Source organism: Penaeus vannamei, chromosome 15 (genome assembly GCF_042767895.1).
Source record: "Penaeus vannamei isolate JL-2024 chromosome 15, ASM4276789v1, whole genome shotgun sequence".
Classification (NCBI taxonomy): domain Eukaryota; kingdom Metazoa; phylum Arthropoda; class Malacostraca; order Decapoda; family Penaeidae; genus Penaeus; species Penaeus vannamei.
In genome coordinates, this window is record NC_091563.1 from 4,495,985 (window position 1) to 4,508,484 (window position 12,500).

General features: G+C 36.4%; 1 protein-coding gene across 1 annotated transcript in view; it reads left to right on the plus strand.

Annotated features, from left to right (window-relative positions):
• The window catches only part of Vps53 (vacuolar protein sorting 53), an 11,387-nt gene extending 1,051 nt beyond the window's left edge, over positions 1 to 10,336 (plus strand). The window contains exons 2-19 of the mRNA XM_027381384.2: positions 1,160 to 1,345; positions 1,618 to 1,689; positions 2,026 to 2,168; positions 2,511 to 2,631; positions 2,935 to 3,080; positions 3,893 to 4,067; positions 4,299 to 4,412; positions 5,347 to 5,448; positions 5,587 to 5,729; positions 5,864 to 5,984; positions 6,120 to 6,305; positions 6,432 to 6,638; positions 7,077 to 7,267; positions 7,526 to 7,574; positions 7,749 to 7,853; positions 8,011 to 8,085; positions 8,654 to 8,743; positions 9,672 to 10,336. Of these exons, the coding sequence (XP_027237185.2) occupies positions 1,160 to 1,345; positions 1,618 to 1,689; positions 2,026 to 2,168; positions 2,511 to 2,631; positions 2,935 to 3,080; positions 3,893 to 4,067; positions 4,299 to 4,412; positions 5,347 to 5,448; positions 5,587 to 5,729; positions 5,864 to 5,984; positions 6,120 to 6,305; positions 6,432 to 6,638; positions 7,077 to 7,267; positions 7,526 to 7,574; positions 7,749 to 7,853; positions 8,011 to 8,085; positions 8,654 to 8,743; positions 9,672 to 9,926 (2,481 nt within the window). The 3' untranslated portion in view covers positions 9,927 to 10,336. The remainder of the gene's footprint in view (positions 1 to 1,159; positions 1,346 to 1,617; positions 1,690 to 2,025; positions 2,169 to 2,510; positions 2,632 to 2,934; positions 3,081 to 3,892; positions 4,068 to 4,298; positions 4,413 to 5,346; positions 5,449 to 5,586; positions 5,730 to 5,863; positions 5,985 to 6,119; positions 6,306 to 6,431; positions 6,639 to 7,076; positions 7,268 to 7,525; positions 7,575 to 7,748; positions 7,854 to 8,010; positions 8,086 to 8,653; positions 8,744 to 9,671) is intronic.
• The last annotated feature ends 2,164 nt before the right edge of the window (positions 10,337 to 12,500 follow it).

A 12,500-nucleotide genomic window follows, 5' to 3' on the forward strand; every position in this document is an offset into this window, starting at 1 on the left:
ATCAAACCTGCCCCAGCCATGGCAACTTACATTTATGAATAAAGTTTGTGATGTGGAGGTGGGGACTTAGGTTAGTCTATGGCAAGTGCATCTGTACCATAAAGAATTACCAGTACTGGATTAGTGTTCAAGAAGTTAGTACTTACAATATTAACCCCCTGGATCCAGATGATGTTGCCATCATGTCAAGGAAAAATTTGGGCAGCTGTACGGATGACATGAACAAATCATCAAGAGCAAAGGCCAGGGTGACGGAAAAGACTCGCCAAAAGTGCACAAAGCTCTTGAAGTGTGATTTGATTCATTTGGCGCTTAGAAGGGGGCTTTAGCATTATTCCCATTGATAAATGAACGTGGAATGTAATGTCTGTAAGCAGTGACTGGAAGAGCGCAGGCTCCAGGGAGGATGCCATTTCCATGCTGCACACCGTATTCCTGGCCACTGTGACCGGTGCTGCATATTGTATTACTTAAAATTGAAAATTACCAAAAAATGAGATATATGACACAAATGACGAGTCTTTTCTATCACCATGGCCTTCACTCATGGAGACAAGTTCACATCATCCAGGCCACGACCAATTTGCCTGATTGACGGCATGTTCACATCACCCACCCCTCGACTCAAGTTTTTCCATGACCTGACCACAAAGTAATCCAGGTCCAATGGGTTAACACAGCCACTAGCTGATGGCAGCCTCCATGCCTATTAGTACTTTAGCCAAATTCACAAAGTTCTACCACATATTTTTTACCAAGATAGAACTTTAATTTTTTTGCCATATTAATTTTTCATTCCACAGACTCAGAGGCAAAGGCAGTTGCTTAACAATTCAGAATCTTTTTAATTAGTAAGATTGTAAGATTTCCATCACAGATCACAGCAAGTTGAAAGTAGATTTTGTCAGGAGGTAGATTTATGAGAAAAGTCCTTATTTTGACAGTTCTTGTAGGTGTGCTGACGACATTTGTACACTTACGATTAAAACAACAGACTGGCATTTGATTTTATTGCGCAATTTACATTTTTAAATGTTTCAAAATATTTCTTAAGTTGAATATCTTTAGTTACCATTTCTATATATGTATGTATTAAGGAAACTATGCTCAGTTTGTATATTTTACCAAATCCTCAATGTGCAGTATATCTTCCCTTCAGATTCTTCCCAGCGATGACCCGTTTGATTCACCAGAGTTCAATACAGTGGAATACATCAACAACCGCTTTCCAGCAGAACAATCACTCCATCACATAGATGATGTGTTGGAAGAGATGCGACTGAAGATCACTTCCACGGATGACCAGATCAGAACTGTCATCCGGTCACTAACTAATGTGGATCAGGTAAAGGGAAAGAAATTTAAATTTTGAAGATAATGCTGTCATTTCAAGTATTTTTATGGTTTATTGTCCAGATTTAAGGAATAAATTAAATAAGGTATTAACTTTTTTATACTCCAATTTCTTTCTTTCCAGTAAATGCCAATTTATAAACATATCATATATATATATATATAAGGCAATTATACAAGAGAGAGAGAGAGAGTATGTGTGTTTTTTGTTTGTTTGTTTGTTTATTAACTGCCTTCATTTCCTAACTATTTGTTTTATTATAGGATGGAAGAGCATCACTTTTAAATGCACAAGAGGCCATTGCGGAATTATTTGCACGCTTCCAGGATATTAAGGTAAGTTAAGCTACAATTTGAAAAGCCTGTTTTTTATAATACACAAATGTTTATTAGATCTATTTTCTTACTGAATCATCTTTTACATAGTTTTTCACTTATAGATGTGTATTTTATTATCATAACTAATAGCTATAAGAAGTATTTATCAGTAGCACATCTTGTTCTGATGAATGAAAACTATACTCCTATGTAGACTTAAACTTTAATCTTTGGATTATATTACATTAGCAGATATAACAAACAATACAGTTAATTTATACCAACACTGATAGATTTAGGATAATTTGTAGTTAGGAAAGCCAACATTCATATAGTACCTATTACAATGTGCAGGAAAGAGCAGGAGAATCTGAGCAGAGAGTAAAGGAGATTACGCGTGACATAAAACAGCTGGACACAGCCAAGAAGAATCTCACGACCTCTATCACTACACTCAATCACCTTCAGATGTTAGTAGAAGGAGTTCAAAAATTACAGTAAGTAAGGACCTATCAGGTTTAATTTTTATTGTTTGTGCCATATGGAAAAGCACTTGATGTTCCATTTTGTTCCAGTCCTCAGTATGTGAATGTTGATAAAATTTAGGAATGAATATTAGATTCATAAAAAATTGCAGTGAATTATTAATCAAGGATGAAAAGGTAATGTTATACCTAAATCTTCACAATAGAATGTTGTAGGAATTGCACTGTCAAATTGTCTTTCAGTGAGTCAGTCCAGAACTTCTCTTAAAACTTTGTTTTAAGCACATCAGTTGATAAGAAAAAGCTTCATACACAAATGTTTTTTGATTAGCTGGTAATCTTTAACAATTTCAGAGCACTAAAGGCTAGAAGAGAATATGGAGAGATTGCAACTCTGTTGCAAGGAGTGATGAATGTCCTTGAACACCTCAATCGTTATAAACACATTCCACAAGTGGCAGACTTAGCCCGGCAGGTGAGAGAGCAATACAGCCAGTATTTTTCAAATTCATCAAGGACTTTCAGCAAATTTATGAATCTGAATTCCTAAGCAGTTTTAAGTTATATTAATGAAGTTTAATTGAAATGTGTAATATTCATTATTTTTTATGAAGATAGTATAAGTAATAACCAATTCATAATATGATTACCTAAAGTTCAGCTTCTTGCTGATTGGGAAGGCAATTGCTCTGCACATATATACTCTTCCCATCTGAAGAGTTTTTTTCTCATTTTATTTATATATTTATATTCATTGTATATTTGATATGATTTTCAGGTTGAACAAATCAGAGGAGAGCTTGAGAAGCAGATTTTGGAAGATTTCCACAGAGCCTTTCATGGACCAAATGCTCGTCGTTTTGCTCCAACAAAGGAGTTGGCAGAAGCCTGCCTTGTGGTTTCAGAACTAGATCCCAAAGTCAAGTAAGTATTTGATAAGATAATTTTCTTATCCTACTGAAGTCAGCTATCAACTGAGACTGGAAGTATATTCAAGACATCTTCCTTTCATATACTTAATAGAAATAAGATTTAACCCCGAAAGTCCAGGGGCATTCATCTGATTTTATTTTTTTTACTTTTGATGTTCATTCTAGGAAGCTTTAATTAAATATAGCCTCTCAAAACTAGCAAGTAGTTTTCCTATATTCTTCACTGTCAATAGGAGGTAGGAAGAGTTCGGAAGTAATTCTGGTACTTTTTGCAAAAGTCTTCCTTCACTACCTCTCTATATCCATCCCCATTCTTCCATATCCTTATGTCCCCTTCTCTTCCTAAGCCAGTCTTACAAAAATGTCATGGCCATTGGTCTGACAAGTCATTACATGTAGTAAGTATAGGATAAGAATTATTGGAATATAGGGAATATACAACTTCAGCAGACATAGTCACTCCCCTGTTGTTCCCCAATATCTCCCTGAAACGTACACCTTGTGACATTGTTCCCACTTCTTTTTATGTGAATGACTGTAGTGATTATGAAATAAGAATTGAATGTAGTAATTATGAAATAGAAATTTAATGTACTATTTAAGAAATAGCAATTCTTGCCCATGTGCCCATCATACGGTGTTATGTTTTACATTTTAACTTGTTTTCTGGGCAGCAAAGCAAGGTTGAGAAATTCTGTTCACAAAAATACATACACAGGCACACACTAAAGGGGAGGGCAGGAGGAGAAAGCATAACCATAAGGTGACTTATTTTCATGATACCATATCTTTTTGCTTTCACAGGAAAACCATCATTGAGGATGTCATCAAGACACAATTAGCTGAATACGAAGTGCTCTTTGCTGGAGGAGAGAGTGATGCTTGGTTAACAAAGGTAGACCTAAGGCGCAAGTGGCTCCTGAAAACAGCGGTGGAGTTTGAGAAGACCCTTGCTGCAATGTTCCCTCCATCTTGGCAGGTGTGTAGTGTCAGGTTTACTGCTTTTGAAACTAAGTTGAGAGTCAGTTTCTGCACTGTGTGGTCAATCTGTGATTCTTTTTTTTTTTCTCTCTCTCTCTCTCTTGACCATTATTGTTCTTTGTTTATACATTTATGGATTGAAAGTTGGAAGTATACATTCTATACTACATTTCCATGTTTATCTTCTTACTTGATTCCTGTATTCTGAAAAGATTACTTTTAATTTTAGGTACCAGCACGTTTAGCACTAGCATTTTGTGAGGTCACAAGATCTCAGCTGTCTCATGCAATGGAGTTGAGACCACAGGACATTGATGTTGGCACATTGCTACATGCTCACAAGGTTTGTATATTTTTATCTTATTTTAAAGTGAAAAAGTGACCCATACATACATATAGACAGTATGACAGTGATAACTGGAAAGAGATATTAATCCTAATGACAATTCCATCACGTCAAGAAAGAATTTGGCTAGAGGGGAAGGTGATGTGAACATGGTGTTATGGGAAATTCTGGCTACGGGTCTGGGGGACACGAACTTGTCATTGTTAGCATTTTGGCTGAAGACCGGGGAACAGAAAACACTTCCTAGGAGTGCACAAACCTCTTGGAGGGTGATTAGACTTATTTGGTGTATAGGAAGGGGCTTTTGCATTATTCTCATCGATTAAAGTGTGAGGAATGTGGTGTCTTTAAGCTATGACTGGAAGAGCGCTAGTTCCATTTCCATGCTGAGCATCCTATTCATGACTGCCATGACTGGCACTGTAGGTTATGTTACAGGAAACTGAATATTACAAAAAAAAAAATGTTACACATTTTTATTTTTATTGCACTTAGTTATGGACTACCTAGAAGTGATGATATGTTGTCTATGCAAGGAAAATAGTCTATTACCTTCAAGATAAAGCAAATCAAATAACAAATGTGGGTATTGAAAACAGCAAAAAAGCTAAAAATGCTTATGCATAAGAAAAAAATAACATGGCAAAGGGGAGGCATAGAATCACTGCACACAGGTATACATGTGCACCCAACCTACAAGCAGCACACCCATTAGAGTGGTCGCTCATGTAAGCCTAATATCCATATATTGGTCCATGTGATTGCTGTGAAGCAACTGGATCCAAGGGGTCAAGGAAAGAAAGGGAAAAGGAGAAAAATTAGAGAAATTAAAAACAATAAGTATAAAATCATCTACAAAACCATAAAACTGATACATATATTGGAAGTGAGAGTGAACAAGTTTCAGTGGAATATGCTTTTTTTCCTGCAGATCATGTCTGAGCTTGAAAGCCTCCTTGTGAGAAAATACACCAGCTTCCAGCCTCATGACCGCACCCCAAAGTCGTCCGTGTCTACCAATCCTTTTGTGGAGGTAAGATGAATATACAAGAATTACTTTAGATATATCTGTGCACGTGCATGTGCATGATGATTGTTTTTTTATTGTTTTTTTTTAGAATGATACTTTCATGTGAGATTACCTTCCATATAATTTTATTGTTATTTCAAGGATGAGCAGTCCAGCAAAACAGAAAATACAAACCCATTCGAGGAGGCTGCATCCACAGTAGAGACGCTAGTTTCACCCTTCAGTGGAGCAGTGTGCCGTTGCTTCCAGCCTTACCTCAAGATTTATATAGAAAGCATGGACAAGTATGTTATGCTAATGGCAATGTTTAATAGTAATATGATATATGAATAACAATTGTGAAGGTAAATTCTTTGTGTGTTAGGAAAAATAAATGCCATGTGATTCTTTGGGTTAAGTCAGAACACTTCTTTTGCAGGAGACTGAATGAACAGATTGAGAAGTTTGCCAATGATATGAAGAGTTACAAGTTTGAACACATTGATGCAGAGGAATCTAATGTTGTACCTTGCTGTGGAGAGCTGTTCACCATATACAAAGTAGGTTGATATACACTATTTGCTTAAATTTATGAATATAGAGTAAGGCATTAATATTTTTGTCATTATCAGTATTATCATGACTTGACAGCATCAATTAAAATACATTCATTAATGATTTTGGTTTTGTTATAGAATGTCCTTGTTGAATTTCTCCGCCTTGGTCCTGGAGAGAGTATGGGAGGATTGGTTGAAGTATTACAGAAACATCTGCGGGAATTCTGCACCAAAGTGCTTAGGGCAGCACTTCCAAAGGTTGGAGCAAACATCCCAATGCCTAAGGACATTAACATGAAGGAGCTCACTGCTGTGTTGGCACAAGTAAGATATTCATAATACTCAGTAGAATGTGGTGATATGTTATTGTATTAAACAAAGATTTTGTCCTTTATTTTGTCATCTTTTGTTTGATAAACAATGCTACATATCTCAATGTACAATGTGAAGGTCCAGACACTATGGCGTGAAGGCGACACTCCAAAGCTGAGTGAGGATGATGTACGAAGAGTGTGCTCAGTGCTTGTGTCAGCTGAGTACTGTGAAGAGATGACAGGAAGGTTGGAGGCCAAGTTGAAGGAGAGAAGTCTGCCTTCATTAGTGCACTCCATCAGCCTTACCCATGAACAGGACTTGTTCCATGCAGTGCTGGCTCAGGTGTGTAATAGAGTGGAGAGGAGGAGGTAGGATGGAGAAGGAAATGAAAGTAAAGAAAATGCAGAAGAAGAGAGAATGTAGATCATTAAAAATGAATAAATTATGTACCTCAGGCTCTTAAACTACATGTAAGAACTAAAAGAGTAAGAGTGTGGTGTCTCAATAATTCTAGTTCCATTTATACTCAGCAAACTTCACTATCTTTTTCTATGATGTAATAGAGTATCATTATCAGAGGTTTAATTGGTTTACTAAGTTACACTGCAGTAACAAAGAAGTTCAATATAAATACTATTTATGTCTGTACCATATATTTACCTAACACAAATCATAATGCTGTCTGTACTTCTTAAATAAAGAAATAACTGATATTAAACTGAAATATCTTTAAAATGGAAACCTGATAGAAATTGTTAATGCTGAGTCTCGGATTTGCAGTGTATAGCCCTCCTTGTGGCTCACGAGGAGAGCCTTTGTGACCCTGCTCTATCCTCCATGACCAAGATCAATTGGATGATGGAGCAGACGGGTGACCAGAGCCCTTATGTTACAGCCATCTCCCAGCACATTTCATCATCCATTCCTCTGATCCGGCACAACCTTCACACTTCCCGAAAATACTTCACAAGGTAGGTGACTTGTAGATGAATTAATATTTAACCTCAACTGAGGTCTGGGTGTTTTCTAGATTGTTGGCTCATGTTTATACTAGACAGATTCTTTAAATATCTGGTGTAATTATTGCTTTGATATAATCTATATGATATTAGAAGATGTTTGATAGCATGTTTATTTTGATATTTAATGTACTTACCAGTGTAATGTTTCCATCAGTACATAATATTAGTTGACATGATGGAAGTAAAAAAAAATTTTCCTTTCGGCAGATTTTGTGACAAGTTAGCAGCTGCAATTCTGAACAAATTTGTCCAACAGGTATGTATAGACCCTCATTTAGCAATGTAATGCACAATGAAGATTGTTTTTACAGCATTTGATTGTGACTGAACTTAATGAGATCTAGGGGTAAGTAATTTTTCCATCAAATAGTGTCCTCATATAATAATGTTTTTCTGTTTATAAATTTCATTCAAGTCTCTTTGCCTACAGGTATACAAGTGCCGTCCAATTAATAGCGTTGGGTGTGAGCAGTTACTTCTTGACTGCCATGCACTTAAGGCTGTCATGTTACAGTTACCTGTTGTAGCATTGCAGGTAATACCTTTTGTTTGTTTATACAGAAAGACTACATTTTTTTAAAGATCTGACATTTTGCATGTGGTTTAACTTTCAACCAATTTTTGTGTATGTGTTGTAATTCATATAGATATTGGTAAGATGTCACAATTTTCAAAGTTACCATCATGTGCAGATGCGGCGTGACCCTCCCCAGACATACACGCGAATGGTTGGCAGAGGAATGGCACGAGCAGAATTGGTACTGCAGGTAGGTCTGAGTCAGCAGCAGCCAAGACAGAATTATGATATAAATACCTCTGGATAGAAGTATATGGAGTTATAGTGTAGTGACTAATATCCTGGAGTGGAATAAAATGTTATTGGAGATAAATGAGGCTCATGATTGTCTTTTAAAATGAAATTAGATATTGAAGATGGGTGATAAGTGAAATCCACGATGCACTTTGATTTGCTACACCATTTACCTTGATTAATTTAAGGAGGGAGAAGAGATCTGAAGATATATCTGACGTTATTAGAATTGGGTATAAGGAATTGATACTAGTAAGACACTCGGAGAAATGATGGGGCATTGAAAATGTGTAGAGAAAGTAGTTACTAAACTACATGAAAAGATATGGCGTTTGTGATTTATTTCCTACGTAAGTTATGTTTCTCTCATAGATAGAAAGTTTAACTGGAAACCTAATTTTATATATTTATTTATTTCTATTGTGTTTATCAATTCTGAACACAGTAAAATCATTTAAAATAAATGAAATAGAAATGGAATAACTCTCTTTCAAATTTTATTTCATAGAAATTTTACCTTGCAGGTTGTGATGGGTGAATATGCAACTCACAATGACCTTGTTGATAAGTTCATCCGTTTACTACCTGACGCAACAATTGCAGACTTCCAGAAGGTAAGCAGGGTTTTATTCTTTTTAGTTGATATAAGATATTTATTTATCAACTTTTTATATCCTTATATGTATCTAATTAAAAGTTACATTTTTTTTATGTATGTTAGTATGCTGAATTACTATATGCAGCATAATTAGAAATATATGTAAGAGCAATATATGTACAATGCATGATAAAAGGTTTGCATTGCCAGCCAGTTCTGTTTGTTGAACTTTGGACTATACAATAAAATTCCAGGACAGGAGCATATACAACCAATAGCAGAATTTTGTGACAAGAAGGAATACTGGAGGATAAAGCATTTAATGTGTCAATTGTTAGACTGTGACAGGAAAAGGACATGTCACTTTCTCTATTTTGTTATGAACATTGTGTGACATCTTCATGTGCAGTACAGGTTATCTTTTTTAACCCATTGGACATGGGGGACGTGCTTTCACATCATGACAAATAATCACAGATGTTGGGTGACACCTCAGGACACTATTGTTAAGTGCAGCACTTATCCATGTTCAGCTTTACAAAAAAAAAAAAAAAAATTCACAAAGGCTGATTTTATGTCAGGGACTGTTGGAAAGAAATTTGATTTTAAGCAGGCGAACAGTTATTGTAAATAAGTGATGTACACAGCAAGGGATAACCATTGTTATCCTTTAAATGGTTAATGTTATTATCTCTAAATTAGTAGCCTTTGAACTTGTCTTTAGGTGCTTTTTCAATAGAGTTATAGTGTGTTTCTGTCCCCATAGATTTGTTATAGGGCTGGGTCCAAATTTTGACATATATTTTTCAGTGACAGTAGCCAGAATTCATAATTTATTTTTAAATGGACATATAAACAGGTAGATAGTGACAAAATCGTAGACAAAACCATAGAGAGATTTTTTTCCTGCTTCAACCTGTAATTGTTAAATTCACACCTGACAGGTACTAGAGATGAGAGGTGTAAAGGACCGTGCCTCAGTGCTAGAGCTCTACCGACAACGGACCCTCGGAAATTCAACAGAATCTCCTCACCGAGCACAAGTTTCACCAGGCAGCAGCAGCCAAGTAGCAGCACAAATCCCACCCAGCCAAGCCTCACCTGTGGTCAGCTCAACAGCCAACTCAAGCCCAGAGCACGAGATGAGCAAGATTGCACGGCTAGAGAGGATGCTGAAGTCGCGCAGACTGATATCCTAAAGGGAATTTCGGTTGTGAGCAGAAAGGAACAAAAAGGAATGTGCATTAGTACTGGGATTCTGATTAGATTTCTTTGTTTGGTTTTAAGTCTATCACTTCCTTGTGTATTGAAATTATCAATGAAGTTACAAGCACTAGAATGAACCTCTATGACTGATTCCAAAGAAGTAATCCGAATTCAGATTGTGTAACTTGGCCAAAGTTAATAGCTCAGAATAGGCTTTATTGCTTTTATTACTGGTACTGGCAGAAGTTATTTATGAACAAATCATTTGTTTTATGTATAAAATGTGTTTGTAAATCATGAAGTATGTACTTAGTGCAGACATTTTGTAAATGTTGATTATGTAAATATGTATGCTGTTAGTTTATGAAATATTTAATCATAATAAAACATTCTTATAATACAACTGTGCCTTTGAAAAACACAAGAACTAAATCTGTTCTTTAAGATAGGAGTAAATTCCTAGGTAGTCATTCCCGTCAGAAACAGATTTGTCTTCACAAGAATGTTGAGAAGCAGGACATATCAGAAAAGAGTAAATTATACTGATATCATTGTAGGTTTCATGTATCTGTAAACATGTTACAACAATAACTATCTCATGTTCATGGGAATAGTACAGTCTTTGGGCTACTGTTTAAGAGTAGAAGCATAAATAGCACTTGGTATGTTTTTCATGTATCTTTATCATCATATCTTCAATTTTGTATACATTGCACGTAATATGGAACATAATAGACGAGGTGTGCTTCTTCAGGTTGTAAAAGATGGTTTTGTGGATTCAACAAGCTTCATAAATGAGAGATCATAACTTTACTTCTACTTAGTATTAACCTATATATTCAAGAACTGAATACATTTAATGTTGCTTAGTACATGATAGGGAAGAAAATTGGAGTGGTTATAAATTACAAAAGGGAAAATGTTTTGTAAAGATTGAGTATTTGCTATACTAATAAGAAGTAAGGGAACTGATTATTGTTAAATACTGTCAGACTTTCAAAGAATTACACATTCACATATATAGCCCTGTTTATAATTTAAGCTAATTAAAATATTTGATTTGATACCAGACACAAACAACAATTAAATGGAAATTAGTTTATGTATTATATTATGTAAGATGTCTTTTTAGAGTAGATTTGATTTTTTACCAGGAATCTTCTAAGGAAACAGAAGCCAAGGAAGGCAGAGAACATGCTATGACATGGCATGATTGATTATTTGGAACACGAGGGATGTGAGAGGAGGAAGAAACAGGCAATATAATCTGTCTCCTCCAGTATCTGGAATGTATCTGGATCCCCAACTTTGCAGTCACTCACACCTTGTCACAATTACATCTAAGTCCAAAGCTCGTGCACTATCAACCCTAAATGACCTCACTGGCAAACCCATTCCCGCCGAATCTCATTCCTCTCTTAATACTTGTACTGGAACTGTTTCCGTCTTCCAGACTGATTGTCCTATCTACAACAAGAACTGGTCAGACTGTGAAAATAACTTACTTGCCTGTTGATTATGATGCAGTGGCAGTACAGTATTACACTATTCCTCCCAGAGACCAGTGTAAGTCCCATATTAATATTGCCAAGATTAGCTTCTGTAGATATGACCAAACCCATGAAGTTTATAGTGGTGGAGTGTCTTGCTATGTCAGACCATATTGAACCCTTCTTTGTCAGTGTCAGAAATGGGGTTTTGACCACCCAGCCAAACAGTGTAGCTCCACAATCTGTTTACTCTGTGTGCCCAACCTGTTCATGACCGTTCAAATGGCTCTGCTCACTCACTTACATATGCCAATTGTGGTGACTCCCATAATATATTTTATAGGAGCTGCCTGCCTATAACTTTGCATGTGAGGTAGCAGTTTTCAGATTCAAGTTAGGCCTCACTCTACGCGAGGCCAGACAGAAAGCACAGTGACGAGATTTTTCTTTCTCTAGGTATTCAAAACTGTCCTTCACTCTACTCCTCTCCCATTTTCTCAAGATGTCTCAGCATCTCCCCCAGTATCTTTTACCTCTACCTTGAACTATCCTACCTCCATCCCCCCTCTTCTCCAGTCAAATTCATTTTCCAGTCTAAATACAGTTAATCCTATCTCTACCACTTCCATGATGCCTACCCCTCCTCCTCCTCACTTTACCTGTCGCACCAGGCAATCTGAACGTTTCACTCCACCTTCTCCTACCATATCTTCTCTTACACCCTCCTCTTCCTCTGCTCCTCAGATATCTATCCCCTTTTCTCCTCCTTACAAGAGAACCTTTGTTTGACCTTTGATGTCTAGCCATTTATTTGTTTCAACCATTAACCATTATATACCTTACAAAAAAATGTATCTAAGAAACCCTAAGTAGTCAAGTTAAATATGCTAAGACGAATCAGTCATGAAGGGTTTGGGCAAGGCAAGACATTTGCCTTAATTCCTCGATGGCGGGCATAGAGTAGTAAAGCAATCCTCTTGGGCAGGCATAATTTCATGTGCCAGATACTTAGATGTAATATTATGCCACTCACCCTTCCCTCCAAGGCCTTGATATTACACCACCTGCAGTTTAAGT